This window comes from Athene cunicularia, assembly GCF_003259725.1.
Source record: "Athene cunicularia isolate RWA chromosome 2 unlocalized genomic scaffold, athCun1 chr2_part1, whole genome shotgun sequence".
In the NCBI taxonomy this organism is placed as follows: domain Eukaryota; kingdom Metazoa; phylum Chordata; class Aves; order Strigiformes; family Strigidae; genus Athene; species Athene cunicularia.
In genome coordinates this window covers 834,033-861,779 of record NW_020799095.1, presented here as the reverse complement: position 1 = coordinate 861,779, position 27,747 = coordinate 834,033, and the positions used below count along the sequence as shown (strand labels likewise).

Below are 27,747 nucleotides of genomic sequence, written 5' to 3'. Positions count from 1 at the left end.
TTATAGTGTTGGAAGTCATGGATATTTCTGTAAAAATGAACAGACATACATTATTTTTAATCAGAAAGTACAGATTTGGTTTAGCCGAATTTTTTGTGAGTGCTGGAGTTTCCAATATCCAGAGCAGATAGAAGGTGTAATGTGGATGTCCTTGACTTTACAGAAAACAAACATATTGGGAACTTCCTGACCCTCTCCTTGTCTGGATATTCAGAGTATAGGTCTGTCTATAAAGAAAAAAAATCAGGTTGTTGTTATCATATAACCACTTCATGCAAATTTGTTCTGCAGCATCAGACCCCAGATGCCCGAGTTGTGCAGACCTGGCATTCAAGCTGATGGATCATGTATTGTTTTTTATTTTGCAGCCATCAAACCTCAGCTGAAGCAGCAGCTGAAGAACGAAGAAGTGGAAGTGGGCGGAACAGCCAGGCTGCGCTGTGAGATTTCCATTAGCAAAGCACAAGTGGAGTGGAGGAAAGATGGAGCTGTCCTTCACTCGAGCTCCAAGTACAAAATGCGGCAGGACGGCACTCTCCGCGAGCTGTGTGTTCACCGCCTGGAGCCCAGCGATGCTGGAGAGTATTCCTGCAAGGTTGGAGATGAGACAAGCTCTGCAAAACTGACCGTGAAAGGCAAGACCCATTTACTGGGGCAAGGGGATTTTCACTTTAGGAAGCTAAGATTTTGCAACCTAATTGTTGCTATTGTGATTAAACTATTGTGTTAAACACAGAGCATAGGAAGGGTATCATAGAGAAATCTTATCGTCAGTGAATGCACAGAGGCAAAGACTCACTTGGTGGCGAGGAAAGGATAAGGGAGCTGTAATTTTTGACTCTTGGCTTGAAATATTTGCTTGACGTCATATGCATTGTGAGTGAACAGATGGTCCGTCCCCAGCTTCCAGTCACATGGCAGCTGCATCTGATCTTAATGTCATTACAGACAGAGCTTGCTCTCAGGTTGGACCCCTAGTGTGGAACAATCACCACTAGCATCTCTCCAGGCTACTCGGTATTATTGACGATCTGTACGTTATGCCCAGCTGAACCATTTTTCATGCAGATGGTGCCCTAAGTTGTGTGAATGTGTACTGTGTTTGCTCAGATGAGGATTGCACTGCTGCTCCTTTGGTATTCCCCAGCAGGTTTGGGGTACCTACAGCTCTTGCCTGTTGTAGGCTGTCTGTAATGATCTTTGCACAGATCTGCAGGTGCCCAGCTGTCCTAGAGGCAGGACTGAAGCCAGCTGAATCACAAATGCCCTGTGCTAACACTAATCCAGCAAGTCCCATTGAGAGCACAGGGCCAACCAGATCCCGAGCCAGTTTGAAGCACCAGCAGAGTACAAGCAATTCAGTTTGCAAAAAAGCAGGTTTTAATGTTATTCTGCGAAGATATCAAGGTGCAAATGCAATAAGTTTCAAAATCATGAATTTGGCATCTGGCATTCACACCTTATTCACCCAATTACAGTATCAAACATGTAATTCAAAAAAATCAGTACTCTCTATCTCTGAGAAAGAGCAAGGAATAAAACCGCTAACTGAAAGCTATTGGCCATGTTACCCAGTACATTGATAGCAGTGAACCAGCAGCGTTTGAAAAGTGATTTAAGAAGGTGTGATACCTCCATCCTTGGAGGTGCTTAAAGCTCAGCTGGACAAGGTGTTGAGCAACCTTCTGTAAGCTGGTCCTGCTTTGAGCAGCAGTTGGACCGAATGACCTCCAAAAGTCCCCTCCAACCTATATTATTCAGTGATTCTATGATTTCGTCCATGTTTTCCCTTTCATGGCTTGACTACTGGTGGACTGTTTGCAGAGCCTGACGTGACCATCGTGAGCGGTCTAAAGGACATGGTGGTGCTTGAAGGGGATGATGTCACGTTTCAGTGCCAAGTCTCTCATGAAAACGCAAGGGACGTTGAATGGAAGCTACAGGATATTGCTCTGCAAAATAATGAAATGAATGAAATCTCAGTGGAAAAAGGAAAGATTCACACCCTGACATTAAGAAAGGTGACTGAGCAGGACGTTGGCACCATCACTTTCCGCGTGGGACCCCACACATCGACAGCAGAGCTCACAGTAAAAGGTAAGGGCTCTCTGATGTGGGAAAGGAGCAGGATGGTGAGGTGACATTCTGCTTGTGCTAATAGTAAGTTCAAAGCCATCGTTCATCCCTTGTTTAGCTCATGTTAAGAGGGTGCTTGTGCCTCAAAACCTACATAATGCTCTAAGGCGGTCTCATATACGGTCTTCCCTATGGATAGACAATGGATATGTCACCAGGGTCCTGAAGCTAACTGCGTTCTAGAGAAATTACTGGGTGGCTCCACTAGATGGATTGACAGATCTGTAATGTTCATTGCTTCCACTTCCCTTTTCCTTATTTTCTCTTTCCTCTTTGGAGTCTTTCTCTAAACACTGTTTTGAAGAAATTCTCAGTCAAATATCCTCCTTCTTCCCTCTTCGAAGCTGTTGGTCTGGTCAGAGTCCCCATCCCACCTGAACCTGTTAAAACATCTCTAAACTTCAGTAACTTCAACAAATATTTGTGAGTGGGTTTTCTCGAAAATCCATTCACTTCTTTTAACTTTCCAATATGTAACATGAACTTAAAGTAATTTTTTTTTTTAATACTTAACTGTTCAGTAGCAACTTTAACACTGTGGGGAAACAAGAGAAAGGTGACTGTAAATGCCTCTGGGGTGTTTTGTATTTTCAGTGCCACCTCCAGTCTTTAAGGAGAAATTACAGAGCACAGAGCTGCGGGAAGAGGAAACAGCCATCCTCCACTGTGAGGTCTCCCAGCCTAATGCTGCGGTGAAGTGGAAGAAGGATGCTCACGTAATTTCCCCAAGCTCCAAGTATGAAATCAGGCAGGAAGGAACAATCCATACTTTAAAGATTTATCACTTAAAACCAGAAGACTCAGGCAAATACACCTGTGATAATGGAAATGAACAAACAACAGCCACTTTAACTGTTACAGGTAGGTTGTTTTGTTTTCTTTTTCAGATGAGAAATGTGTTCCACTTCCTTAGCTTAGTACTAGCAAGAGGGTGCTATTTACTGACCTTGACTTCAGATGTGATCTTCTGGCATAAAGCAGCCGAGTCCTTTGGCTTTCAGAAGTTAGTTCCTGTGGTGTCCTGAGCAATGAACACAGAGGGACCCAAGTGCAGTAACTCTTCCACAATCCTAGACCCAAGGGCCTCTTTCCGGTCACTTCAAAAACCAAGGCTGAAACTAAAATGAGAATGAGACCATTTTTGATGCTTAACCATCCTTGGAGCTGTAGTTCCACCTGGGAAAATGGTGCTCAAGAGTCAAAGTGCTCAAACTTCCTTGGGAACTCAACTCCAGATGACAAGCAAGGAAGGCTCCTAAATATTCCTAGTGCCTTAAAAATAGGTGTAATGTGCCAATATATCAGTTTTTAAAAATCTACTCTGATACAAGTGCTATATGAAGGTGACTTTCTCTGAGATACAAGATCAGCAAAAATAAAGAGGAGCCAGTGAAGTACCATCTTTTGAAATACCCCTCGAGGGTTGTCCCATAAAGGGCATGCACCTGCCTGCTATCACGCTAACTCCAGGATTCAGTGATACCAGAATATTTGTATTGTAAGCAGATCCTCTGATGATGGCTGTCCCTGTGTTCCCAGCCATGCCAGCACTCTCTTAAAAAAACCCTCTGAAACCAGCAGGCCAAGGAAAGCTCTACAGTCACCCTTCGTGCTGAGCTCTCCAAACATGATACACCAGTGAAGTGGAAAAAAAGGGTCAGTCTTGATTCAAGCCAGTAACAAGTATGAGATGAAGCAGACAGGCTCTACTGCAGAGCTACTCACCCACGACCTACAGCTGAAAGATGCTGGAGACTACATCTGTGGTTCTGGCAATGAGCAAACTGTAGCATCCTTGGTAGTGAAAGGTGACAAAAAGCTTTCACTTCACCTTTTAGGGAGCTGTAGGTTAGTTTAGATGATCCATATGTAAATTCAGGGACATTGTGGCAGAGCCTGGTACTTTTTTGTGAGAAGGATTTCTGAATCATCAGTGACACAGCCTGACAGAGTAGGTCTTCACAAAGCCTTTATTTCTCCTCCTTATTCCTTTGCTGGCTCCTAAGAGCCCTAGCGCTACAGGTCTTAGCTACACAATGGAATGCCTTCACCGCAAATGCAGCTGTGCCTTGACCACAGTCAGTCCCCACAAAATAAACCACCCATCCCTACATCACTGCCTCCTCTTATACACCTCTGTCACCAGATTCCTGTGAGTTCACTCTGATTTCTGGAACCCAATCTCCTTCCCTTGCAAATATCAATTCAGCTGTAACTGTAGAGCCACCAAAGTTCTTCTAGGGAACTGGACTTGAAGAACTAAACCTCTACATGTAAATCAATCAATCGAAACTCCATATTTACTCATCAGTGATACATGTCAGTGCAGAGACTTCCAGAGTTCATCTCTCTTCTGGGTCCAGTTTTCAGATGAGGGGTATTATTTCTCCATGTACCCTCCTAAATACTCAAGAACTCAGATGTCAGGCACAGGCTTGTGACTTGTGGCTTTGGTACCCATTTGGAGATACATCCACTCAGATGCTCAAGTGTCCATATCCATGACTTCTCCTGTGTAAGAAGGAGCACATTCCCTGAGATGCTCAGTGTGTGCAGTGCCCAGTGATTCTTGGGGAGAGCAGAATGCTTAGTGCTTCTGGAAATCTAGCACTTTCTGTCATTCCTTGATTGGGTTTTGAAGTAACTTTGGAATTGATTTTGAAGCAAATTTGGAATGGCACCACAGTTTCATTAAGCACAAGACCTAGTGTTGCAGTCAGCAATGAAACATACTTTTTTTTTTCCCCTCTGATTTATCTTGGTTTAGCTTTGCCAGTAATCTTCACAAAACCACTCCAGAACCAGCAAGCTGAAGAAGGCAGCACCATCACTTTGAGCTGTGAAATCTCAAAATCAAATGCCACTGTGCAGTGGAAGAAGGCTGGGACAGTGCTGCGACCAAGTGACAAATACAAGATGCATCAGGCTGAATCCGTGGCTGAGCTGACAATTCACAACCTGAGTGAAGCGGATGCTGGGGAATACATGTGTGACACAGGGGACCAGCAAACAACGGCAGCCGTGCTCGTGAAAGGTGGGGCTTTGTGTGGGGAAGAGTTGAACAGAGCTTGGTACTGTGGTAGGGGCACATGATTAAGTAGTTTGACAGAATTGTCCTGTGCCCAGACTGAATCGTGGGGATCTCAGAGATAAGAGTGATTTCAGAGGGATAAGAACCGAGTCAGTTATCTCTAGGGGTCCCGAAATGCATCTTTAGTCAGTGGTTCTGTGGTTTAATGTTAATGTCACCCACTAAAATCTGTTGACAATGTTTTCGCAATACATTTCATTATAAATATAATATATTTATTATGCACACAACAGAGTATAACATGCATACTTCACAGACTATCATATATATGTGCATAATATATGTGCATGCATACATACATCATACATCTGTAAGAATGTAACATGTTACTACATGCCTGTGTTACTACATTTCCATGTGTTTAGTGCTTACTGCTTTGTGGTGGTTCTTTTAAATAATATAGTACTGTTAAGAAAGAGCATAACAGAATGCTTAACCCAGGAAGCATCACTTGAAAGTAGATATCAAACCCTGTTGATCTTTCCATAAAGAACCAGCAGCAACCGTAGTGGAGGCACTGAAGGACGTCACTTCGTGTGAAGGAGAAGATGCAGTGTTTGAATGCAGGCTGTCCCGGGAAACAACTCAGGATGCCCAGTGGTTCCTGGGGGATGTTCCCCTGCAATCCAATGAAATGAATGAGATCAGAGTCCAAGGGACATGTCACACTTTGATCCTGAGGAAGGTGACACTGGAAGACTGTGGGCCCATCAGTTTCAAAGTCGGGCAGCATTCCTCAGCAGCACAGCTAATGGTTCAAGGTGAGCAGCCTCCTAGGAAGAGGGATTGAGGAGGTACTGGTAAGCTCTGTCAACGTTGATTTAGCTTCTGGAGAAGTGTATTTGGGAGGAGGGGCCCTTGGAGTTGTTGGGAGATTCTGCTAAAGTAATTTAGGCATTTAAGAGTTACATACGTACATCGCAACTAGTCGTTTCACTCATTTTATAGTCCATGTAGTGAAGCAAACATTCTTTTAAGACCATCCAACTTATCCTGAAGCAAGCAGCTAAGATACTTCAGAATCAATACTGAAAAAAGTCAAGAATATGCATTCAATCTCCTACTTATGAAGTTTTAGATAAAATTTACTCCAAAAACTCTGAAAAACCTTCCCATTAAATGATGTAGAATGATTCTGAGAGATGGGCCATGTCAATACCTTGTTTGTTCCTCTCAGATCTGGTGCACAGTGTAACTGTAGGCACCCAGTTCCAATCTGCATTAGGTGGTTGCAACAATGTTGGTACCCTCTTCCCCACAGTTGCTCCAGTCACCTTTGTAAAGGCGCTCCGCAGCTTGCAGCTACAGGAGGGTGGCACGGCTCACTTGTCCTGTGAGGTGTCCAAGTCTGATGTCCCGGTGGAGTGGAAGAAAGGCACGTCTGTGATCCGCTCCAGCCAGAAGTGCAGCATCAAGCGGGAGGGGAACGTGCACACGCTGGTCATTCATGATTTGAACCGTGAGGATTCAGGGGAGTATAGCTGCCACACAGCTGATGGGAAGACCACTGCTAAGCTAGAGGTTAAAGGTATGATTTCCTCTTTGCTCAGCAGTGGAGAGAGGTGTGCATGTCCATTTTTGGAGCTTTCTAGTACAAAACAGACACTGAGGTGTTGGAGCAAGGGCAGCAGAGGCCAGCAAGTTTGTCAGGGGACTGAAGACAGGAACTACAAGCAGAGAAAGGGGCAGCTGGATTTGTTCAGATTTGTTCAGAAAGTTGAAGGGGGCAGCGCTCTCTGCAGCTTCCTAATGGGGTCTAAAGAGGAGAGATAGACAGACTTTCCTTGGGGTGATCAGTAAACAGCTGAGACACAGCTGTTGCAAGCTGCAGCAAGAGAAATTCATAGTAGGAAAAAACCCAACCTTTCACAATGAGTGGTGGTCAGACACTGGAATTGTTACCCAGAGTGGCAGAGGAATCTCCATCCATGGAAGACCTCCAAAAGGTCCCTTCAGCCTTAATTATTTTGTAATTGATTCCTGGCTGCATGATCTCAAGTTGTTCTTCAAATGGTGCACCCTCAGGTCTGCAGGTGTATATCTTTGAGTACTTTTATCCTGTTCTGTGCTTTTGAGGATGAAAAACCCTCTGAGCTTCAGAAAATTATTTAAGTTAGTTGGGAATTCTTTGTGAAAAGAAGTCTAGGTTTTGGGGAGAGAAATGCAGCTCTTGTAGAACTGAAATTTTTCCTGCTGGTTAGCTCATCTCCCTCCTCCTCCTCCTGTCTGGCTTAGACCTAGACATCCCCCCCGGCAGGTCTCCTTAGGTAAATGCAGCCAGAACTGTGCATGAATTTCATGGACGGCATTATCAGTACCTGAAAACATTCTTCCATTTTCTATTTTTGCTTTGCCTGTTTGTTTTTTTTTTTTTTTTCTCTTTGCGTCATTCACCTCCTTTCAAGCCCTCCCTGTGCTTTTCAAACACTGCCTGAAAAATGAGGAGGTGGAGGAAGGTTGCACGGCTATGCTGCACTGCGAGCTGACAAAACCCAATGCACATGTGGAGTGGAGGAAAGGAGATATGGTGCTGCAGGCAAGTGACAAGTACGAGATCCGGCAGGAGGGGACACGTGTTGAGCTCTTCATCTATGATGCTGAGGCCGAGGATGCTGGTGATTATACGTGTGACTTGGGGGATCAGCAGACCACTGCATCACTGCAGGTCAAAGGTAGGAGAAGCCTTGCTTGAAGGCAGAGAACTTATAGTTGTGGCTGTTCTCCACAGGGGTAATAAGGAAGTTTTACCACTGAATTAGCAATCATCAATGCTCTATCTGTGAATTACAGCTGTGGGAAAGGGTTTGATCCACAATTGGTTCTTCAAAGAAGAATTTAGTGCCTTTTAAACCCAACTCTATTTCTGCAGTGGCAATTTTGATCTCACTGTGAGAGCTGGGAGCAAAGCTGCAGCTGCTGTTAATGGAGGGTACGTACAAGAGCAGTTAGGAAACTTGCCTGCTACCTGACAAGAAGAGACCAGAGTACTTCACCATACCTAAAACAGGCTCATTTTAAATGGAGCTGGAGCAGCCCAAGATTGTGGCCCCTTTTTAGTGGCTACATATTTGGATTTTATAGTTTTATTAGTTTTATACTGATTTTATAGTTTTATTACTTTTAAAGCAGTTAGATCATGCCTTTACATCCTGAGTTTATCCCCCATAACCAGCTCCTCTTGGAGTGCGTGGTTTCAGTGATTAAACATCCAAATGCTGTGATTGGTACTGTTGTGCCTCCATTGCTTAGGCTGAAATTGTGTGTATGTCCACATGAAACCCCCTGAGGGTCCTGTGACTCATGGCAATCCTTTATAGAGCAGCAGTGGACACCCTCAGTGTATCATCACCCGATCCCCGTGAGTGTCTGGCTATGGCACAACCCATAGTCCTGCTCTGGGCTTGGCATTGCCAGCAGGCAAGTTGTGGTTCGGAAAGAGGGGGACTACCAAGCTGGAGAAGTTGCAAGCACCTCTGAGCACTGTCACTGATGCAGTTGCTTCTCCACTGCAGTACTACCCGTGCTGTTTAATGAAGAGCTGAAAAATGTGGAGTCTGAAGAAGGGGGAACAGCTGTCTTGCACTGTGAGATCTCCAAGCCGGATGCTCCTGTCGAGTGGAGAAAAGGAGGGGTGGTCATTCAGCCCAGTGACAAGTATGAGATGAAGCTGAAAGGCAACATTGCTGAGCTGATCATCCATGGTGTAGAGCCTGACGACTGTGGTGATTACACCTGTAGCACTGGATACGAGATCACCACAGGTTCTGTATATGTGCAAGGTAAGGTGAAATGTGGCAGAAGTGCTCTGATTTTGCAGCCTGGATTTCTTATTCCAAAATTTTTGACAGTAACGGGCCAGACTTGTCTCAGATGCAAACAGGTGAAAGTCCATTCATTTATTTCCTGATTTCAGTGGAGATATAAGCACATCCAGGCTGAGGTTGGACCAATGTTTATATGTTAAGGTAGCTCAAAGTAGCGACCATACTGTGCGCCATAGCAGATGATGGTACTGATGAAAAACTCTGTGCTTGAAGCAGTGGTCATAAAAAAAATACTGAAATACTTGTTATTACTGATTCCAGCTTCTGTCATCGTTGATATTATTACTCTTTTCAAGCACTGTAAGTAACGATTTAAAACCTAAGCTACCTCCCCGCCTCCCACCTCATACAGTGTCAGTGCAGGTGGTTGCAACACACAGAAGAGCCAGTCATGACTTGGTCATGGAGTAGAGCTTCCTCCCAATGAAACAGTGTTTGCAGACATACACACGCTGCGCTTGCAAGCAGGTGAAGGATGGAAGGTGGTTTCTAAATCCCTTAATGAGGATTTCAGCTCTTTTTTCCCCCTGGAATTACAACTTTCCCTTGGCATTACAAGTTTAGCATTCCTGGAAAACTTGCAGTGTTGCTTGGGCTAGTTCTGCAGGGGGAGACATGTACATGTTTATGCTTTTGTTTTCCTTTGGTACCTTCTCTTGCTCTGTTATACAGAAGAAGCAGCAGTCATAGTTTCTGGTTTAAAGAACACAGACGTCTTTGTGGGTGAGTCAGCCACGTTCACCTGCGAGCTCTCGCACCCGGGCGTGAAGAACGTGCAGTGGTGGCTCGATGGATCTCCCCTTCACAACAACTTTGTGACTGAAATCTCTGAGCGGGACGGGATGGTCCACACTTTAACCCTAAATGACGTGGCATGCCATGACTCAGGCACTGTCACCTTCAGAGCTGGGTCCCTTATATCTTCAGCTAAATTATTAGTCAAAGGTATTTCATTGTGAGAAACACACACATGGCCACCTCTGGACTTGCGCAGTGCACTAGTGCTTCTGCCTTCCAGGCTACCCTTACTAAATCCCTTCACAATTCTTCTGTGCTCTGCAACCCTCTACTTCTGCAAGTCACCCATACTCATGCCAGAAATCTTACAGGTAAAACCACACTGATTTTTTTTTCAGTGGCTCAGGTAAGAAAGGGTTGCAGGGTCAGGGCTGCTGCTTTTACCTGACATCTAGAGTTGAACACAAACTACTGTGGTAGCATCTCTTTTTTTTTTTTTTTTTTATCCCTCCCTCAAGTGTTTTTGTAACACCACAAAATATAATGCAGCTGGAAAATCACAAAATTACCGCTGTGCTGCTTCACAGCTGGGCTGCTGGCGCTGAGCTCAGTATGTTCCCAAGACTTTGGGCTCCAGACCTCTTCCTGGAAACCAAAGGGTATATGACATTGCAGTAATACAGTGACAAAACTGTGCGTCGTTTGTTGACTGCCAGAATAGTAATGGTCATCACTGCACAAGCAAAGCTTTCTGGTTTGTTGAATAATTATTTTTCTCATTTGGTAAGGGTAGCCAGAAGCCGCAAATAACACTGAGCTCCAGACTTGATAAAGCAAGTTCCTTCACATCCGGTCCTTTTATAGCCATTGGGAAAAGCTGTTATTTTTCAGACAAAAGTAACTTATTCCTTGCTGGGAAAACGTATTTGTATATATGGGGAAATAAAGGGTTAAGAGTTCTGTATGAAAATCTACCACCATGGTGTAACTGTCTACTATAACAGCAATGACCCACAATATGAATGGTTGTCAGTGATTGATGTCTCCTTCCTGATAATGTGTCCCTTGTACGTTCAGAAAATTTAACTCTCTACAAAGATAAAACGCCAAACCACTTCTTCCTCATATCAGAATGATGCAGCAACAACTATGTGTGCAAACCACACAGATCCCATGGTCCATTTGTATCAGTTTTGAGTTTCGTATTTTCAGAGACAAAACCTCGTTTTAGGGCCTAGAACATGAAGTTAAAATAAATGCATCATTAGGTATTCTACTCAGTCAAATAAAGAGCTCCTGAGAAGTTTTGATTTCACAGAATCACAGCATTGTTGATGATGGAAGGGACCACTGGAGATCACATATGTAGATGGATATTTTGTGCTTCTATTAAGACAAGATTTCTTTAATGTGAACCTGAATCACAGTAGTATAGGACTATAATTGGATTAGGATGAGAAAGGTATTTAAAACCCACCTCAGTTACACCATGGTTATAATACTTGATTGAATAGGGAAGTAAAACACTAGCAAAATTCTAACTGTACCTGTATTAACAGCCAATATTGTGCACTCTATTCTGTCCAGAAATTTTAAAATAGACCTGTCTTCAAACTAGGTGTATTTCAGTCTATCTAGCTATCCATAGCTTGTTCTTCATCAAGGAACGAGCTGTCTTTCTCTCTGTTCCATGTGCCCCGTTCTCCTGGTGTAAAGCGTGCTTGTAACTGGATATATTCTACAATAAGTAAGGTCTCATGGAAGCTTTTCTTGTTGGCCCTTCACAATATCATTGCCCAAGAACTACATTCCTTCAGTGGCTCATCATGACTCTGTCTTCACATATGGTCAGGGGGAAACAGAAAAGGTTGAAGGAGCTGTGCCTTCTTCTGACCTCCTTGGGCAGGGTGAGAATTACAGGCCCCAGGGCATATGTTGGCTCCTAAATCTCAAGGAGCTTTCTGCCATTCTAGAAGCATGGTGTGAATAGGGCCACCAAGGTCTTAGGCTAGCAGTGGCAAAGAGGAATGAGGCAGGAGAACCAGGACGCCTTCCTTCTCCAAGGCCACAGGTGACATTTGCTGAGAGGAGCACATGTCTGCATCTTATGGAAGGGGACAGCAGTGTACTCCCCCGTCTGCACAGATACCTTCTTGCTTCTTCAGTCCTGGTGTAACCAAAACACCTCCATGATCTGGCGTCGATGCCTCCTCTCCATATACACACGTGCAGACACGTGGAGTGGTAGATGGAGCCTTAGGGACCAGGATCAAGCCTTGCACCAACTTTCCAAAAGACATTTGCAAAACTATCTTTGCTTCCCAAGGTCTGCCACTAGCATCCCAAATCCTCAACCTGATGTACCAGTTTCAAGAGGAGCATTCCAGCCAGAGGTCCAGTGTAGTTTATTTTGTCTGACGTGATCAGAACAACTGTTTGAAAGATAAGGAGCTATATTATTGTTCACTGACTGTCATCTTGTTATGTCCTATTGTAGCCATACCCATTTTTGTGGGAAGTTGACATAGTTCAGCTGAGAAGGATGTTGCAGAGACTTCCATTTTCAGACTTCATAGAGATTTCTTTTCAGCGTATATATTGCAGTTGTATGAAGGTGGTCCAATTTCTTGTCTCAGGAGGGATTCCTTGGCTGATTTGGAAGCTCACAATGTTATGAGGTTAGATAGATAGATAGATAGATAGATAGATAGATAGATAGATAGATAGATAGATAGATAGATAGATATACTGTGCTTTATAGCTGCCTCCTGAGAAACAAGACTAATATTTTTTTTTAAAAAGACTGGATGCTTAAAAGCAGTCTCATGGATCTTGCCTTCTTCCGAGGAGCTGTGTATCCAGCTGCTCCCAGCATCTTACTGGCTCTCAATCTGAAGCTGCAGTGGTTCATGCTGCATCTCTAGATCGGCTATTGTAAAGGAAACCATATATTTTTCCCCAGAACTGTGTCTCTGCTGCAGAGGACCACATGGTTAATCAAAACAAGTACCTGTGTCTGGTGAAGTGCCCTTTTTTGCTACAGGTTGTCCTCGTGCTGCCAATCACTCCTGATGTATAGCCATCACCACCACCACAGGACAGGAAGCATAAAGTCACAGGATGGTTTGGGTTGGAAGGAATTTTAAAGATCATTCAGTTCCAACCACCCTGCCATGGGCAGGGACACCTTCCACTATCCCAGGTTGCTCAAAGCCCTGTCCAGCTTGGCCTTGAACACCGCCAGGGATGGAGCAGGGGTGAATATTTGCATTTGAGTGTTGCATTTCTTTCCAAAGAATAGTCACAGTTTGCTCCTAGAAGGAGCTGCCAGTAGAGTGTTTGGTGTTTTTATACCGCTGTGTGATGAGTGCACTCCTCCATCTCAGACCTGCGCTCCTGCCACGTTCTGGAAGCAGAAGTGCTTCACATCCAGTACTTTCTAGTCTAGATGGTCTCAGCAATGCTGGGGGGAAAACTAAGCCTGGAAGGAATCACAGCAGATGTTCTGCACAGAAGTTAATATTCAGGACTGTTAAAGCACAATCCTTAATTGCTGGTGGCCCATTTTCCAGTGTGATAGTTGTATTCTAATGTACCAGTTTTGCTTCAATCCTGCGTGATGCTGACACAAGCACAGACTAAACTGCTAATCCCCGGCGTGCCCAGTCATCTCCCTGCTTGCACTGTCACTCTGCTTGTTCCCCACAGGCTTTGTGCTTGTCAAAAATCTCTAAGTTGCAAATTTTCATGAGGATCCACTAATGCATGTCCTTCCTGACATGTTGGTTAACAGATCCAACCATTGAAGTGGTCAGTCCCATGCAGGATATAACTGTTGATGAAGATGGCACAGCAGAGTTCATATGCCAGTATTCTAGGCCAGTACACGCCATATGGAAGAAAAATGATCAGGAAATACATGCAGATGGGCAGCGAGTGATTATCGATCAGGACTGGAATGTAAGCATGCTAAAAATTAAACCTACGGTACCAGAAGACACTGGCATCTATTCTTGTGAAGCTGAAGGCACTAAAGTGATGGCTGCACTTGATGTTCAAGGTGAGGTCTTCCAGCCAAAGAGGAAGACTATCATGGGTTCCAAATAAAAGAGGTGGAAAAATCACGGCAGCACCTCACAATAAGTGACACATCAGATACCTGCACTTTGGGACTGGTAGCAGTGAGATACCGTGGGTTTGACAGTGGTACTGTTTGGTACTGCTAACAGTGATAAAAGTAGTTGGAAGTTAATGGGAATCGAATACAAAGCTGCAGCGTTTCACTGGAGCTTAGTTCTAATTAACATTCACTTATTACACCACTTGCACGTCACACTTCTGCAATGAACTGGAACACTGGTGCACTGGGATGTGTCCTGCTGAACGACTGAAAAATCACCAAAGGAACAGTGAGAACTTTTTGCTGTTACAGAGTGCTATTTGCACACAGTGTGTCTTAAAACCAGTAGTGAATGGATAGCATGAAATGTCATTTTATTTTCAGCTAAACTAAGACAGCTTAGTATTTTACTTACTTCAAATACTGATCACTCAGGAATTACCTTCTCATTTGTCATCAGCGTTTGTGAGGGCCCTGGGAAACAGCAAGTAAAGAAATTAACAATAGGTTTAGGGGGTTATACTGCTGTTTGTTTGGTGGTTTGTTTTGTTTTGGGTTTTTTTGGTTGTTTTTTGGGGTTTTTTTCTGCTGTGTGTGGAATTCTTCGTTTTGGTCACCGTGTGAATCAGTGTGATCAGGAAGAGCAGTAGTGCTGATGTGACTTCTGAATTTTTGTGCTTTGTTAGGCAACTATGCCTACTTGCCTAACCAGAGTTGTGAGTACAGAAGAACAGGGTGTTACTTATTATAATATTTTCTACATTGAAAAGCACTTTCCAATTCCAGGGATTTAAAAAGATGTCAATAAATGTATTCTAAAAGCATCCCAGAGGAGTTAGGATTTGCAATAGTCTGCTTTTCATAGTCAGGGAAACCAGCACTCCAAAAATGCACAAGTAAACAGCTTGGATTCATTCTAACAAAATTATACGTTCTCCAGGGATTTACAGACCCCTCATTGTTCTCCATAAGTATGAATATTATAAATGACAGAAACTTTTTAGTAACTCATGCTTTTGCTATTGAATAAATTGTTCAGCTGCCCTTTTTTTTTTTTTCTCTCTCCTTGCTTAGAACAGTTCCAGATAATGATTATAGAGATGCAAAGAGGAATGTCTCAGGATGTTGTTTTATATTATAGATCATGCTGACCATTGTATGGTATTTGTGTAAATCGTATTTACTCAACCATGTGTTCCCACTGTGGTGCATGTAAGTTGCCCACATAACTGGTCTAGCACAAATAAGATTCACATGTACCAGCCTGTATTTAATTTTGCATCAGGCTGATTGCTTATGTCCAAATGCCAACTGATGCTTGATTCTGCAGTCAAATGGAGTGTGTAGATATGTGCATGCTTCTGACCACACGATTCAGCACGCACACGTGAGAAAATAAAGGTCTATGAGAAAATAAACCTAATGCATTATCACAGAGATTTTGCAATAATTCAGAAACCTTCTATTCAAAATACTATTAATACAGATTTTAACTGTGTGTGTTTCCTAGAGGCAGACTCGTTAACATAGATGACAGTCACTACAGCTTTGCCAGCTATAATATTCTCTCATATTTGCTTTGCATGAAAGGTAGTACAATTTTATAATGGGCCGTCAGTGGATTCACATCTTCCCAGTTATGATGATAATAGTGCTGCCTGGGAGATCCGTGGGAAATGCTACCTGCTGTGGGACAGAAGGAATCTGATTATAGTTTATCTTCCTGAGCTATGCTTTCCTATTAAGTGTTGGCTTGATTCGCATAAACAACAACATTTTTTCCTTTATTTGTCAAAACAGAAGTTAGGTTTTCTGGAGGAAGTCTAGATGAAATGCTAAAGGTCCTAGAGTTTGATCATAATTTTTCAACTATCTCACCACTAAAAGTGTTCTTAAATATAATATTGAGTTAGAGCATAGCTGAAATGAATAACTAAACCTACAGTTTAGCATATACACAACCTTTCCATCAGCTTTCCAGCAGTGGGAATCATCCAGTGCTCCGAGGGTTGTTAATATTCAAATATGCATGGCCAAATAATTAATACTGTTCATTGTCCTTCTTTGCTAGCCAAGAACAGCATTGTCCAGGGCTTGGAGAATGTGGAAGCTGTGGAAGGAGGGGAAGCCCTCTTTGAATGCTACCTTTCCAAACCTGAGTGCTACAACTACAACTGGCTGATTGACGACGAACCTGCCAAAACTACAGAAAACACTGAGATGGTTTACTTTGAAAATGGGCGCAGGCATCTTCTGCTGCTGAAGAACCTAACTCCCCAGGACAGCTGCAGGGTGACTTTTACGTGCAGCGATGCGGTGACTTCAGCCTTCCTGACAGTGAAAGGTAACTGAAGCAATGGGGAGTCTTAAATTTCTGGTTGCAAAGGGCAAACGAAGCAGGGAAATATGATGAGTAGCAGAGAGGAAAATTTGCATTTGTTGCTTGCTTCTTACCTAAATGTTCTTATGGATGATGTTGTACAATTTCCTTTTTTTTCTTGTTCTGTACATCATGACACAGATATAATCAGCGTCAGCTGGCAATGAGTTAGCAGCAAATGACTGTCTTACAGTTGGCATTATTCTGATGAGATAGATTCTGCTTGTAGGTACTTCAAGGCTCTAGAGATGAGAGTTCTGTCAGCAGCGACGTTATCTCTGTATCCTTGCATTTTATGCTATTACTGGAGACCCCTGTGGGGATCGGAACCCCTCAGTCATTGCATGGTATCTTCATGGCAGTTTTCTGCTGCTTGGGAAAGACAGACATTGTTAGCTTGCTTTTAAAGTTTTGGCCCCCAGTGCTACCTCCTGTTCTAATCATACACATAACTTCCCTCTTAATGATCTCCTTGGTCTCCGAGGCCTGTCTGTCCAGAGCTTCAACATAAATATTCACAGAATCCCTTGCCTTTATTTGTTTCTGTAACTGAGGGGGTTGATCACCTGTTTTTATCTATAGGATGGCGCCTACAGATCTTGCAGCCTCTCACAGATGTGGAAGTGTCTCTGGGAGAGAAAGCTACGTTCAGCTGTGTTCTAAGTGAAGCTGTGCCAATTAACGAAGTTGCCTGGTATAGTAACGACATAGAAATCCAATCGGATGAGGACTGGCAGATACAGGCAGATGGAAGCAAATACAAACTTATTTTGAAAAAAGCCCAACTGCATCATTCTGGAGAGGTGACCTTTGCTTCCAGGGAAGCAATTGCATCAGCCAAGTTATCTGTGATTGGTAAGTGTCTGTTGTTCTAGCCCAGTGGCACTTGAAATCTCAGACTTTGGTATTGAGCTACAACTTTTAATTTTCTAATCTTTGTGATGATTCTTTTCTCTGTGCCTTGCATGTCCCAAGCCAGTGTTCTTAGTCTGAGAAGGTGCTGCTGGGCAACTTGTTCTTTGACCAGAAACAGTTTAGCTCATCTGAAGAAAATTGTATCAGGATACAGATGCTAGAGATATTCACCACCTTTCTTTCGCTGGAGTCTTGTGTAAAATATAACATGGAGATCAAAGGAGATCAATTTACTGAGAGTTCAACGTCACCCTCAGCAAACATGGGGGCACAGGCAGGAGTTGAACTAGAGTGCACGCAGAAAAACTATCCTGGGCAGCAGAGAACCCTTTGAAATCTGCTAATCTATTCAAATGGAGGGCAACAAGTATTCCAGATGAATGAGTTGAATATTAAAATATTCATGTGGGTGAGATCCGTGAAACACACACTGTGTACTTCAGAGATACAAGAGTTAATAGCTCTTGGAGTAATTTGCATGTAGAGAAGATGATAGCTGCCCAGTTCCCTTGTGGAGCAGGTTAGACCAGTGAGTCCCAGCACTCAAGGTCTGGCTCCTTCCCACAGTGGCATAGGTGGTTCACCCAGCAATGGCCACGCCAGCGTAACGCCAGTGATGTTACGAGGTAATTGCAAGGTAGTTTACCTGTATACTGTAGTTGAGATGCTCAAGAGCCACTGACTGACCATTTGTTCTTTAAATTATTACAGGCAGTCGGTCTGTCTAATGATTTCTGAGACTTGAGAGATCTCTGATATATTCCAGTAATTTTCACAAAAAAAAAAAAAAAAAATTGGTTGTTCACAGATTTAAACCAGCATTATTTGATTTTGGGCACCTACATTTTAGGAACTGCAAAATACTATCCTCATGCACTCCTCCCGTTGACAGGTTTTCTGCATGAAATTTGGCTAAAAATACAGAAAAGAAGCTTTAACGTTACGTGGAAAGAAATGTTTCTGGTGTCCAGAATTAAAGAACTAGCTGTTGACTGTATTTGCCTTTAGTTTGTTGGATTGGTACATTTTGGTGGGTCATTTACTTGGTAAATGCCTTGAACCTGAAGGCTATTTTTTTTTTAATTTATTCTAATTATTTCTGTCTTCTAAGCCAAAGTGTAAATTAATGAGGAACATTTTCCAGTGTACTGAATATGATCGTCAGTAGGCAGTGTGGTAGGACGCCAGACCATTGCCATTAGGTATTTATTTGTTATTGCCTGATGCTGTGACATATATAACGCATACGCAGAAAGTGAGTGACTTGCTATTAAACTGCTAGGGTTACTCTGCAGTCCAACAGTAACTTGATTTCCATTAAGGCCAGACCCGAAATAAATCTGATCAATGACAAATGTACTTGAACTTTTCAACTAAGTTCCCTGATAACACTGACAATGTAGGGTCATCTTTATTTTGAGCTGGGTGGGACAAAGCAGCAGGAAAAATGCACAAGGATACGTGATATTAAGTATGTGAGATGACAGCTGGAAAATTAGTATTTGTCATTAGCAGGGTAGATGAGGGCAGACAAAGGAGAGCTCCATGGTGCACAGGTGTGTCTGAGTCATGGGCGTTTACCCACTCAGCTTTACAATAAGACAAATACTGTATCTGTTGTGCTTCCTTCTCATTGCTTGTAGAAGCCTCTTGGTTGTTTTAGTATAAAGCATTATTCCTCTTGCCGTACGTCACCGGACCTCTGTTGTGCCTTCAGCCCACCCTGATCCACCTGAAGAACCAGAAGTTTTAAGTAAGAACAGCCACTCTGTAATTCTGTCTTGGTACAAGCCGTTGAGTGACGGCGGTTGTGACATCCTAGGCTACAATGTGGAGAGGAAAATCCCAGGTGTTGGCTGGCAGTCATGCAGCAAGGACATTATTCAAACCACAGAGTTTATGGTGGATGATCTCACCCCGGGTGAACCGTACAGATTCCGCGTCTCAGCTGTAAACGAAGTTGGGGCCAGTGAGCCAGTGCACTTCCCTCAAGTGGTGCAGCTAGGTGAGAACAGATTGATGCCCCATGGAGGACCGTGAGCTGCTGTTGACCTTGTGTTTCGCATGGCATGCCTGCTTCACCTGTTCCAGGCATCTCCTGGAAGAGTTCACTCTGCAATGTCTCCCAGTGCTTTGCTGCCAACACAATACAGGAGAAAGAGCTTGGAAAAACTGTCCTGGGCTGCCGTGAACAAAACCTGATGTGTTGTTGGTAGTCAACACTTGTATTCTACAAACTGCATCAAGCTGTCTGGCAGCCTGCACTGCATCCGTGTGTTGTCTGGTCACCATGAGTTTCTTTTCTGGTGGAGTTAAGGTGGAATGAGTCAAAATGGGCATGTTGGAATGCATTTGGGGTAACCAAGACTCTGGTACCAATGCAGTGGGTGGGCAACGTTGTCTTCTTCACCCATCTTTCTCTTTTGTTACATTATTTGTTTATCTTTTTCAATAATCCCCACAAAGAAATGCTGGAGGACACAGTTCCTTTGCTGCCTGTTGGTGAAACTTTGGAAGCTACAGTGGGATAGAGAGCCACTCCCTCAATCTTCTTTTTTTTGCAACTCTTTCTGTGATAACCAAGTGCCCAACAAATTCCTCAGAGTGAGAATAATAATTAAAAATCCTTTTTTCCTTAAGGCTCAGACACTCAATGGTGTTTTTGAAACACATCAACTGTCAGTGCTGGACTCTGATAACTGCATATGCTGACTTTGTCTGCAATAAACCCAAGGTATTTTGGGCAGTGGTCCCCTCACCCCAGTGAAGTCTGCAGAGGAGCATATCACGCTCAGGAGTGTGCTGCTTTTGGGAAGGCAGATGTGTGATTTTCATTCCCGTCAACATCTCCGTGTTTAATGCATTTGTCTTGACTTCATTTTGAGTGTTGCTGTCGTACAAACAACGTGCCATTGGCAGACCTCCTTCCAAAGTAAAGAAGACACAAAGAATTTTTATTTTTAAATTCTTTATGCTGAGAATTTTTACTCTTCTTAAACAAGCTTTTTTTTTTTTTTTTTTTTTTTTTTTTTTTTTTTTTTCACTTTCAAGACTGGGATGAATGCCACTTTTAATAATCTCTTTGAAATTATTTTTATTGTTTCTTTCTTGTCTCACTTCAGAACTGCCATGCTTCTAAACTTTAAGATCTTATAGAATCTGTAGGATTGCTTGAATACTGGTGATGGGTAAATAAGCACAGGAATGTAAAAAATGCAATCACTTTTGCATGTATATATTTAAATGTAGCTGATATAACTGCTGGGAAAGCTTGTTAAGTTATTTTGTTATTATCTCTGGAAATGCAAACTTTGGATGCTGCCAAGTTGGGTTTTTTTCCTTTGACTGTCTACAACAGCTAAAGAATCTATAAATTAAGGATGGAATGCTTGAATATTTTATAGAATGATTTCAGTGCCTTAAAACCAGATTCTGCTATGTTCTTGGTGTTAATTCACTTTTTTGTAATTACAGAGCCCTCAGTTACAATCACCCATCCTCTGGTGGGAGGATCAGTCTCGGAAGGGGAGGTGGCTCGCTTGGAGTGCAAATTATCAAGTGAAACTGAAAAAAGAGTGACATGGTTCAAAGGAAAAGACCAAATACAAGCTGGAGGGAGATACAAGATCCTCTCTGATGGAAAAAAACAGATACTTATTATTCATTCATTTAAACCTGAAGATCAGGACACATATACCTGCATGGTTTCTCCAGAAGTCAAATCTGTTGCCAGCTTGCATCTTGAAGGTACAGAGTGCATTCCCATGGTGTTAAATCAGTTCTGTTTATGGACATCCAGGGGCATCTCCACAGCTTGGACTGGAATTAATTTTCCTTTACAAGCTGTGATAACAATCCACAAATTACTGTTATTTTCCTGTTTGTTGTTGCCCAGTATGTTTCGGCATTCCTAAGAGCTTTGGGCTGCTCAGATAAGATTTTCCCGAGTCAGATATTTAAGGTGTGATACAGGTGTATCTACGTGGATTTCTGCTGCCTCTTGAGATGGTTTAGGGTATCCTGCCCAGCTTTCAGTTGCCACTTCAGAAAGTGAGGGCTCTTTTATATGTTGTACATGGCATCCACCAGAACCCTGTCCTAGACATCCCAAATGGCTTTGGGTCATAGTGCTTAGGAAGCTGAATTGTGCCCCTACGGTGGGATTTGGTGGCCCACACACAGGTATCTAGTGCCATTGAGGCACTTCAGGATATCACCCCTGGCCTCCATCTCCTTCTCCAGAGGAACCCAGAGCACTCATAGTTCCTGTGTTGTATCTGAGAGCCATAGGTGGATGTCCCAGACAGCCTGCAGCATCTCAGATGTCACTGGGCACTATGCAGAGGCAAGTCAGTGTGTCCCAAAGGGTGACACAACATTCAGTCTTAACACAGCTAAACCAAAGTATCTACAGGCAGATAGCTCCGTGTGAGATGGGACACTCAGCTCCTGTTACAACCAGTGGAGATCTGTTCAAGGCAGTGAAGCCCTGTCTACCTGTAAAATAGGGTGAGTCTGGAATAGCATTCCAGGCTCCACTGACAGTCTTAACAAGATGTTAATTGACTGCAATATTCAAAAATGGCAGAAATTAATTTATTGGGTTCAAATGTGCAAGGAAGAAAAAAAAAGAAAAAGTTGTTTGGCCAAGTTTTATGCACATGCATAGAAACTCAGCATAGTTGAGGTTGGAAAGTACTCCTGGAGATAGCACAGTCTGCTCCCCTGCTCAAAGCAGGGTCATCTAGAACAAGTTGCCCAGGACCATATCCAGTTGTATTAATTTAATGTTTTGTTCTCAACAGAATGCTTAAATGCCAGATACTCTTTTGCCTTGGCTTTAGAATAACGTTTCCATGTGCTTTCTCAGAGCATATGCACAGACTTTTAACACCTTATCAATTTAATTCCCTTCAGTTCCCACAGTGACAATGCTAAAAGAGATTTCCAGGGAAGAACCCCCTGCAAGCCAACCAGAAGAGTTGGTGGATGGCCATGTCCAGCCCAGCTTGCCCCCTGAGGCTGCTCAGGAGGGAGACCTTCACCTCCTGTGGGAAGCCCTGGCCAAGAAACGCCGAATGAGTCGGGAGCCCACCTTGGATTCCATCAGTGAGGTGCCTGAAGAGGATGAGAAGCTTCAGAAGTTGAGGAAGGAGGAAGCGGAGATGTCTCACTATTACTCAGAGGAATACTCCACATGTGATGAGCTGGCTAGGACAGGAGAAGCAGATTTCTCTTTCACAAGCTCAGATGATGAGTCTAGAGCTGGGACTCCTTCACTGGTGAACTACCTCAAGAAAGCTGGGAAGACAAGTGTCAGTGTCACTAGCAAGGCTCAGTCCACCTTCACAGGCAAATTATGGAAACAGTGGGAGAAATCCAGTGTGGAGACTGTTGTGGCTGCCACAGCTGCTAAACCAGCTGAACCAGAAATAACAGATTTAGATGACCCTTCCATGAACAAGGCGGCCGTGAAGATCCAGGCTGCTTTCAAAGGCTACAAAGTCAGGAAAGAGATAAAGCAACAAGAGTGCCCAGTGTTTACTGAGACCTTCAAAGATTTCTCTGGTGAGCCTGGAAGCACTCTCCACCTCGAGTGTGTGGCCCACAGCAAAACTGACATGAAAGTCCGTTGGCTGAAGGATGGGGAAGAGCTTTCAGATGGTCGCTACTATCACATAGACAATTACAGCGATGGGACCTGCTCTTTGATTATCACTGGCCTGGACAACAAAGATGCAGGTAAATACACCTGTGAGGCATCCAATAAATTTGGCAAGGTTTCACACAGTGCTGAGGTGGTTGTTGGCACTCAGGAACCTCAAGTTCTTTGTAAGGAGAAGCAGGTTAAACAAAGCACTGACAGTGAGACAGAGAGCTCGTCTGGCAGTGACCTGGATGAAGCTTTCCGCAAAGCAGGAAGGAGACTTCATAGACTCTTTAAGGCCAAGATCTCAACAGAGATATCTGATGTGGAGGAAGAACTCTTTGTCAGTGCCGATGAAGGGGACATAGAGGTGGTCGACCATCAGACATATCGTGAGGATGACCAGTACATCTACATCAAGTTTGAAATCTTGTCTGAGGCAAAAACTGCTGCCACTCGATTCAGAGAGATGTTTGGTGCTCTGGGAATTCCCGTGGAGATTGACATTTTGGAACAAGCCCCTAAAAAAATTGAATTGCGTATTGGGAAAGCAACACCACCCACCCATGGGAAGTTTGCACCACCAGTAGTGAGACCTCCACCACCTTTGCTGACTTCCGATACAGGTAGGTGAAGCAAACCTCTTTGTTCTTTGGAAAAGACAGCTGCAGTAGGTCAGAATATTATTTTTTCACTCAAAAATAACTCCCAGAAAGCCTTTGTTTTTCATTCAGTGTAGATATTATTCTGGAAACTTTGCACTTTTGGAAAAACTGATTAATTTTTTATTCTTTTCCATTTTGAGGGAGATGAGGGGTTTTTTTTCAAAGTATTGACTTACCTATAAAACTCCTTTTCACAATAGAAATGTCTCCTACTACAATAATATGGCCATAAATGCTATGATTATTATACTTAAATAAATGAAACTGTTTTCAGAATGGTCCTGCCTGAGAAAAGACAAAGCAAGGAGAGGAACAGAGGCAATGTATAGTTTGCAGCTGTGGTATTGCAATGCTTATGGTGTTATGGAATATCTTCATAGTGTTTGTCAGGGCGTTTCTTCTTTTCTGTTGTCACAGAGAAAAGATATCACTCTGAAATTAAAAAATGTAGAAACCAGAAGCCTTCAGGTGCTGGGCAGCAGTGCTCTTAAAATACATCTTTTAACACAAGTTTTTCCTTTCTTCTCTCCTAAATTTAGCTCCCATGTTTATGACTGAGCTCCAGAACCAAGAGGTACAAGATGGATATCCAGTCAGCTTTGACTGCATTGTCGTTGGCAAACCACTCCCCACAGTTCGCTGGTTCAAGGACGGGAAAGCTATTGAAGAAAATGATCATTACATGATCAATGAGGACCAAGAAGGGTGCCATCAGCTGATCATCACAGCTGTCGTCCCCACTGACATGGGTGTTTACCGTTGCCTTGCTGAAAACAACATGGGCGTTGCTTCAACCAAGGCTGAGCTTCGAGTAGACTGTAAGTCTCAAAGTCACTGTAGAAAAAACAAGAGAAGGGATCCTGCTGAGAGGTGGATAATTTTTTTTTCCCAAGAAAAACACCATGTACATTAAAAAAACCTGTATGCATTGCCCACAAAATGTTTTGTGTGCAAACCTCTTGGGTTCAGTTGGGTTTTGCCAACTCCAAAGCAAGGCTCAGAGCAAAGCTCTTTATCTAAACAGAGGTGTTTCCGTAATCCAGGGACATGTGGGATCCCGCTGTAGTAGGAATCTACCTGCCAGCTGCTCAAATTAGTAGGGAAACTATAATTATAGTAAGAAAAATAGTTTCAAAGCTCAGGTTATAGAAAACACTTCCTTTTCCATTTAACAGTGACCAGCACTGACTATGAGACAGCAGCAGATGCAACAGAGACATCTTCTTACTACAGTGCCAAAGAATATATTTCAAGGTAAAATATTGAACTCTACCTCTTTCTAACTTCTGACTTAATAAGATCAGTATGTCAAGCTTGGTTTTGCTATTTCTAGCAGAGCCAGTTGAATGTCATAAAGGAACAGCCAGACCAGCTGAGATGCAATAACTGCAACAGCTGGACATATATCATGCACAGACTTGCTCCGGCTGCCTCCAGACTAGCCTAGATATGTCTTCATGGTATCAGTCCACTACTTTTAATGGCATATGGTGCTGAATCTGTCGTCATGATGACAAAACCCATAGACTGAATTAATCTAAAGTAGGTGATTCTGATGCCTAACTCTTTTCTAGTTTGCTGACTTTCTTCTCTCTATTTCTATTTGCTTCTTAGCCGAGAACAGGAGGAATCTACCACTGAGGAGGAACAGTTGCCCCAGATCTTTGATGAGCTCCATGACATTCATGTGGCACCTGGAGCATCACTGGCTAAGTTTCACCTGAAGGTGAAAGGTGAGGGTAGCCCCAGCACTGTTAGTTGTTCCAGGTTTGCTCTCAGGTTGAATTGCTGGACAAGGTTTTCCGATGTGCTCTTCCACACCTGTGACCCCAATCTGTATATCTTGCACCACATTTTCACAAAACAGCTAGAACACTCTGTTCTGACTGATGGAATCTGACTGTAACAGACTCAGACAGATTAAGTGTCTCGTCCTGTGTCCATGTCTCCAGGGCATAATTGCAGGCATACAATTCTGAAAACTGAGTACTGTAGTTCTCTGAGCACATTAGTTATGGAGGACCAATGGGGAATAAAAAAAGATAGCAAGGGTGTCCTTTATTCTGTTTAACAAATTAACCAGTCCTGGACTTGCTTTACTCTATGAGGGGAGTGCTGCTGTGACCCAAAAACTGCAAAAATGTCCTCCTGGTCTGTGGTAGGGAGACACAGGGATTCTCCTGTTTTCTCCAGTTGCTGCCTATAAAAATAACTGTGTTGGCTTCAACTTTTTTCTTTGTGTACATTGCAAATCAGACCTAAGCGTTACCTTTCTAACCTGGAAGGCGTTTGCACATGCAGCCAATATGGGCAGTGCAAGAAACTGAAGAGACAAGAAGGAACTTTAACAGATAAATAGAATTTCATGAATTCACAGACATTCGTAATGGGGTAAATCTTTGAAACACCATCCCTAGGCAGAGCTAAGGATTCCCTGACTCCTGCTCAGCAGGATCTGCCTGTTTAGAGATGCTCCCAAATCGATATTGTCAATGCATTCCATTCTCCATGTCTGTAAACTGCTTCTCGCAGGGTACCCACAGCCTCGTCTCTATTGGTTCAAAAATGGGCAGCCATTAAAGGCCTTGGATCGCATCCTGAAGACTGATAAACAGGAATTCCACGCCTTGGAAATCCGCAATGTCACTAAAGCAGATGCTGGCCAGTACTCAGTATTTGTCATCAACTCTGCTGGTTCTGCATATTCGTCAGCCAGGCTAGTAGTCAAAGGTAGGTATTAGACTATTTTTGGCACCTGCTTTTCTCTATTCCAGTGGCTCTTTCCATTTTATATAGTTATTTTTCTTGAGAAAGCCTACCAAGGTAAGCAAAATGAGGTGGGAAAGACTGTAGATAAAAGATGACATGCTTTAAACTTGGTTCACCTATGAATTTACTGTGTGTCCTGAAGATGAGACATGACACTTCTCTAGTGTCTGACTGTTGTCTCATAAATATACATTGTATTCCTGCCCAGCCTCATTAATGATTCATTTTATTAAAACGGAGGACCTCTTATATATTACACTAACATTTCTGTGTAATATCTCCTGCATGGAGTAATCCCCCAGAGCCACTTTTTTTTTTTTTTTTTTTTTTTTCAGCTCATGGATAGAAAGGCATTTGTATTTGTCATTTTGTTCTCCTTGTGTTACAGATCCTGATGAGAAAGAAGAGCCATCAGAAACAGGTGAGAGAAGCCACAGCAGGTGATAACAGAACTTCTAGGAGTTTTTCAGTAGTCTAAACTCACACAGAAGGTGTCACCATGTTTCAATGTCGTTTTCAGATTCCCATGAGCAGCTGATACCACCAAGGTTCCTAGAAAGATTTACTAATAAAAAGGTGAAAAAAGGTGCAAGCATCACATTATCTGTAAAAGTTGAAGGTAAGTGGACAGATACCTTGTCTCTCGGCATAACACTTAAATTGTATAACTTCATGGCACATTCCAGACTCTCTCTGGCCCAAGTCACTGCAACCTCATCTCCTGAATCTGAAGTCTGGGACTCTACTCCCAACTTTGTAAGAGACTTCATGTTTTACAGAAAAGCATCTTATTCATCTTCCTGTTCATTTTCCTGTATGTAAAAACAGGGATAACAACACTTATTGGTCGTATGAAGATGTGTTGATTAACAGGTCTGGTTTTACAAAAAGGTTTAATGTCCTTATAAGTGTGCTGTAGAAATATTTAGGTTCCTTTATTATATATTATTCCTGTTATTACTGGAAAAGCATCGGGAAACAGATCAAAATATCATTTATTATCCACATATCTTATAATTGTAAAGAAGGAACACCATTAGGAAAATTAAAGCTCATTGTATTGGTTTTCCTTTAGGACATCCACCACCAACTATTACTTGGCTGAAAGAAGAGTCTCAGGAAGATATCATCTGGATCAAGCCAGATACTCATGGGTATAAACTTGCCAGTTCAAATATGCATCACAGTCTAATCCTGCTGGATGTTAAAAAGAAGCACAGTGGAGCTTATACATGCATTGCTACCAACAAGGCTGGCCAGTCTATCTGCACCGCCACCCTGGAAGTTGCAGATGGTAAATCTTCGTTACACTACAAACACATTCTCTATGTTGCATTTTATGCAGTGCCTAAGAGAAAAAACAAGCATGACTGATTAAAAAAAATATTATCAAATCACAACTGAAAAAAAATTCATTTTCCCAAGATTAGCCATGACTTTTCTTGCCTTACAAATGATTACA

General features: G+C 42.8%; 1 protein-coding gene across 1 annotated transcript in view; it reads left to right on the top strand.

The window, feature by feature from the left end:
* The window catches only part of OBSCN (obscurin, cytoskeletal calmodulin and titin-interacting RhoGEF), a 184,822-nt gene that overhangs the window by 88,957 nt on the left and 68,118 nt on the right, over nt 1-27,747 (top strand). Inside the window, exons 53-74 of the mRNA XM_026842630.1 lie at nt 369-635; nt 1,825-2,097; nt 2,731-2,997; nt 4,904-5,170; nt 5,719-5,988; nt 6,489-6,755; nt 7,633-7,899; nt 8,740-9,006; nt 9,724-9,996; nt 13,583-13,849; nt 15,981-16,253; nt 16,872-17,144; nt 18,922-19,209; nt 20,679-20,951; nt 22,122-23,477; nt 24,056-24,334; nt 24,692-24,770; nt 25,131-25,249; nt 26,049-26,246; nt 26,674-26,706; nt 26,806-26,904; nt 27,361-27,579. Coding sequence (XP_026698431.1) covers nt 369-635; nt 1,825-2,097; nt 2,731-2,997; nt 4,904-5,170; nt 5,719-5,988; nt 6,489-6,755; nt 7,633-7,899; nt 8,740-9,006; nt 9,724-9,996; nt 13,583-13,849; nt 15,981-16,253; nt 16,872-17,144; nt 18,922-19,209; nt 20,679-20,951; nt 22,122-23,477; nt 24,056-24,334; nt 24,692-24,770; nt 25,131-25,249; nt 26,049-26,246; nt 26,674-26,706; nt 26,806-26,904; nt 27,361-27,579 — 6,174 coding nt within the window. The remainder of the gene's footprint in view (nt 1-368; nt 636-1,824; nt 2,098-2,730; nt 2,998-4,903; nt 5,171-5,718; nt 5,989-6,488; nt 6,756-7,632; nt 7,900-8,739; nt 9,007-9,723; nt 9,997-13,582; nt 13,850-15,980; nt 16,254-16,871; nt 17,145-18,921; nt 19,210-20,678; nt 20,952-22,121; nt 23,478-24,055; nt 24,335-24,691; nt 24,771-25,130; nt 25,250-26,048; nt 26,247-26,673; nt 26,707-26,805; nt 26,905-27,360; nt 27,580-27,747) is intronic.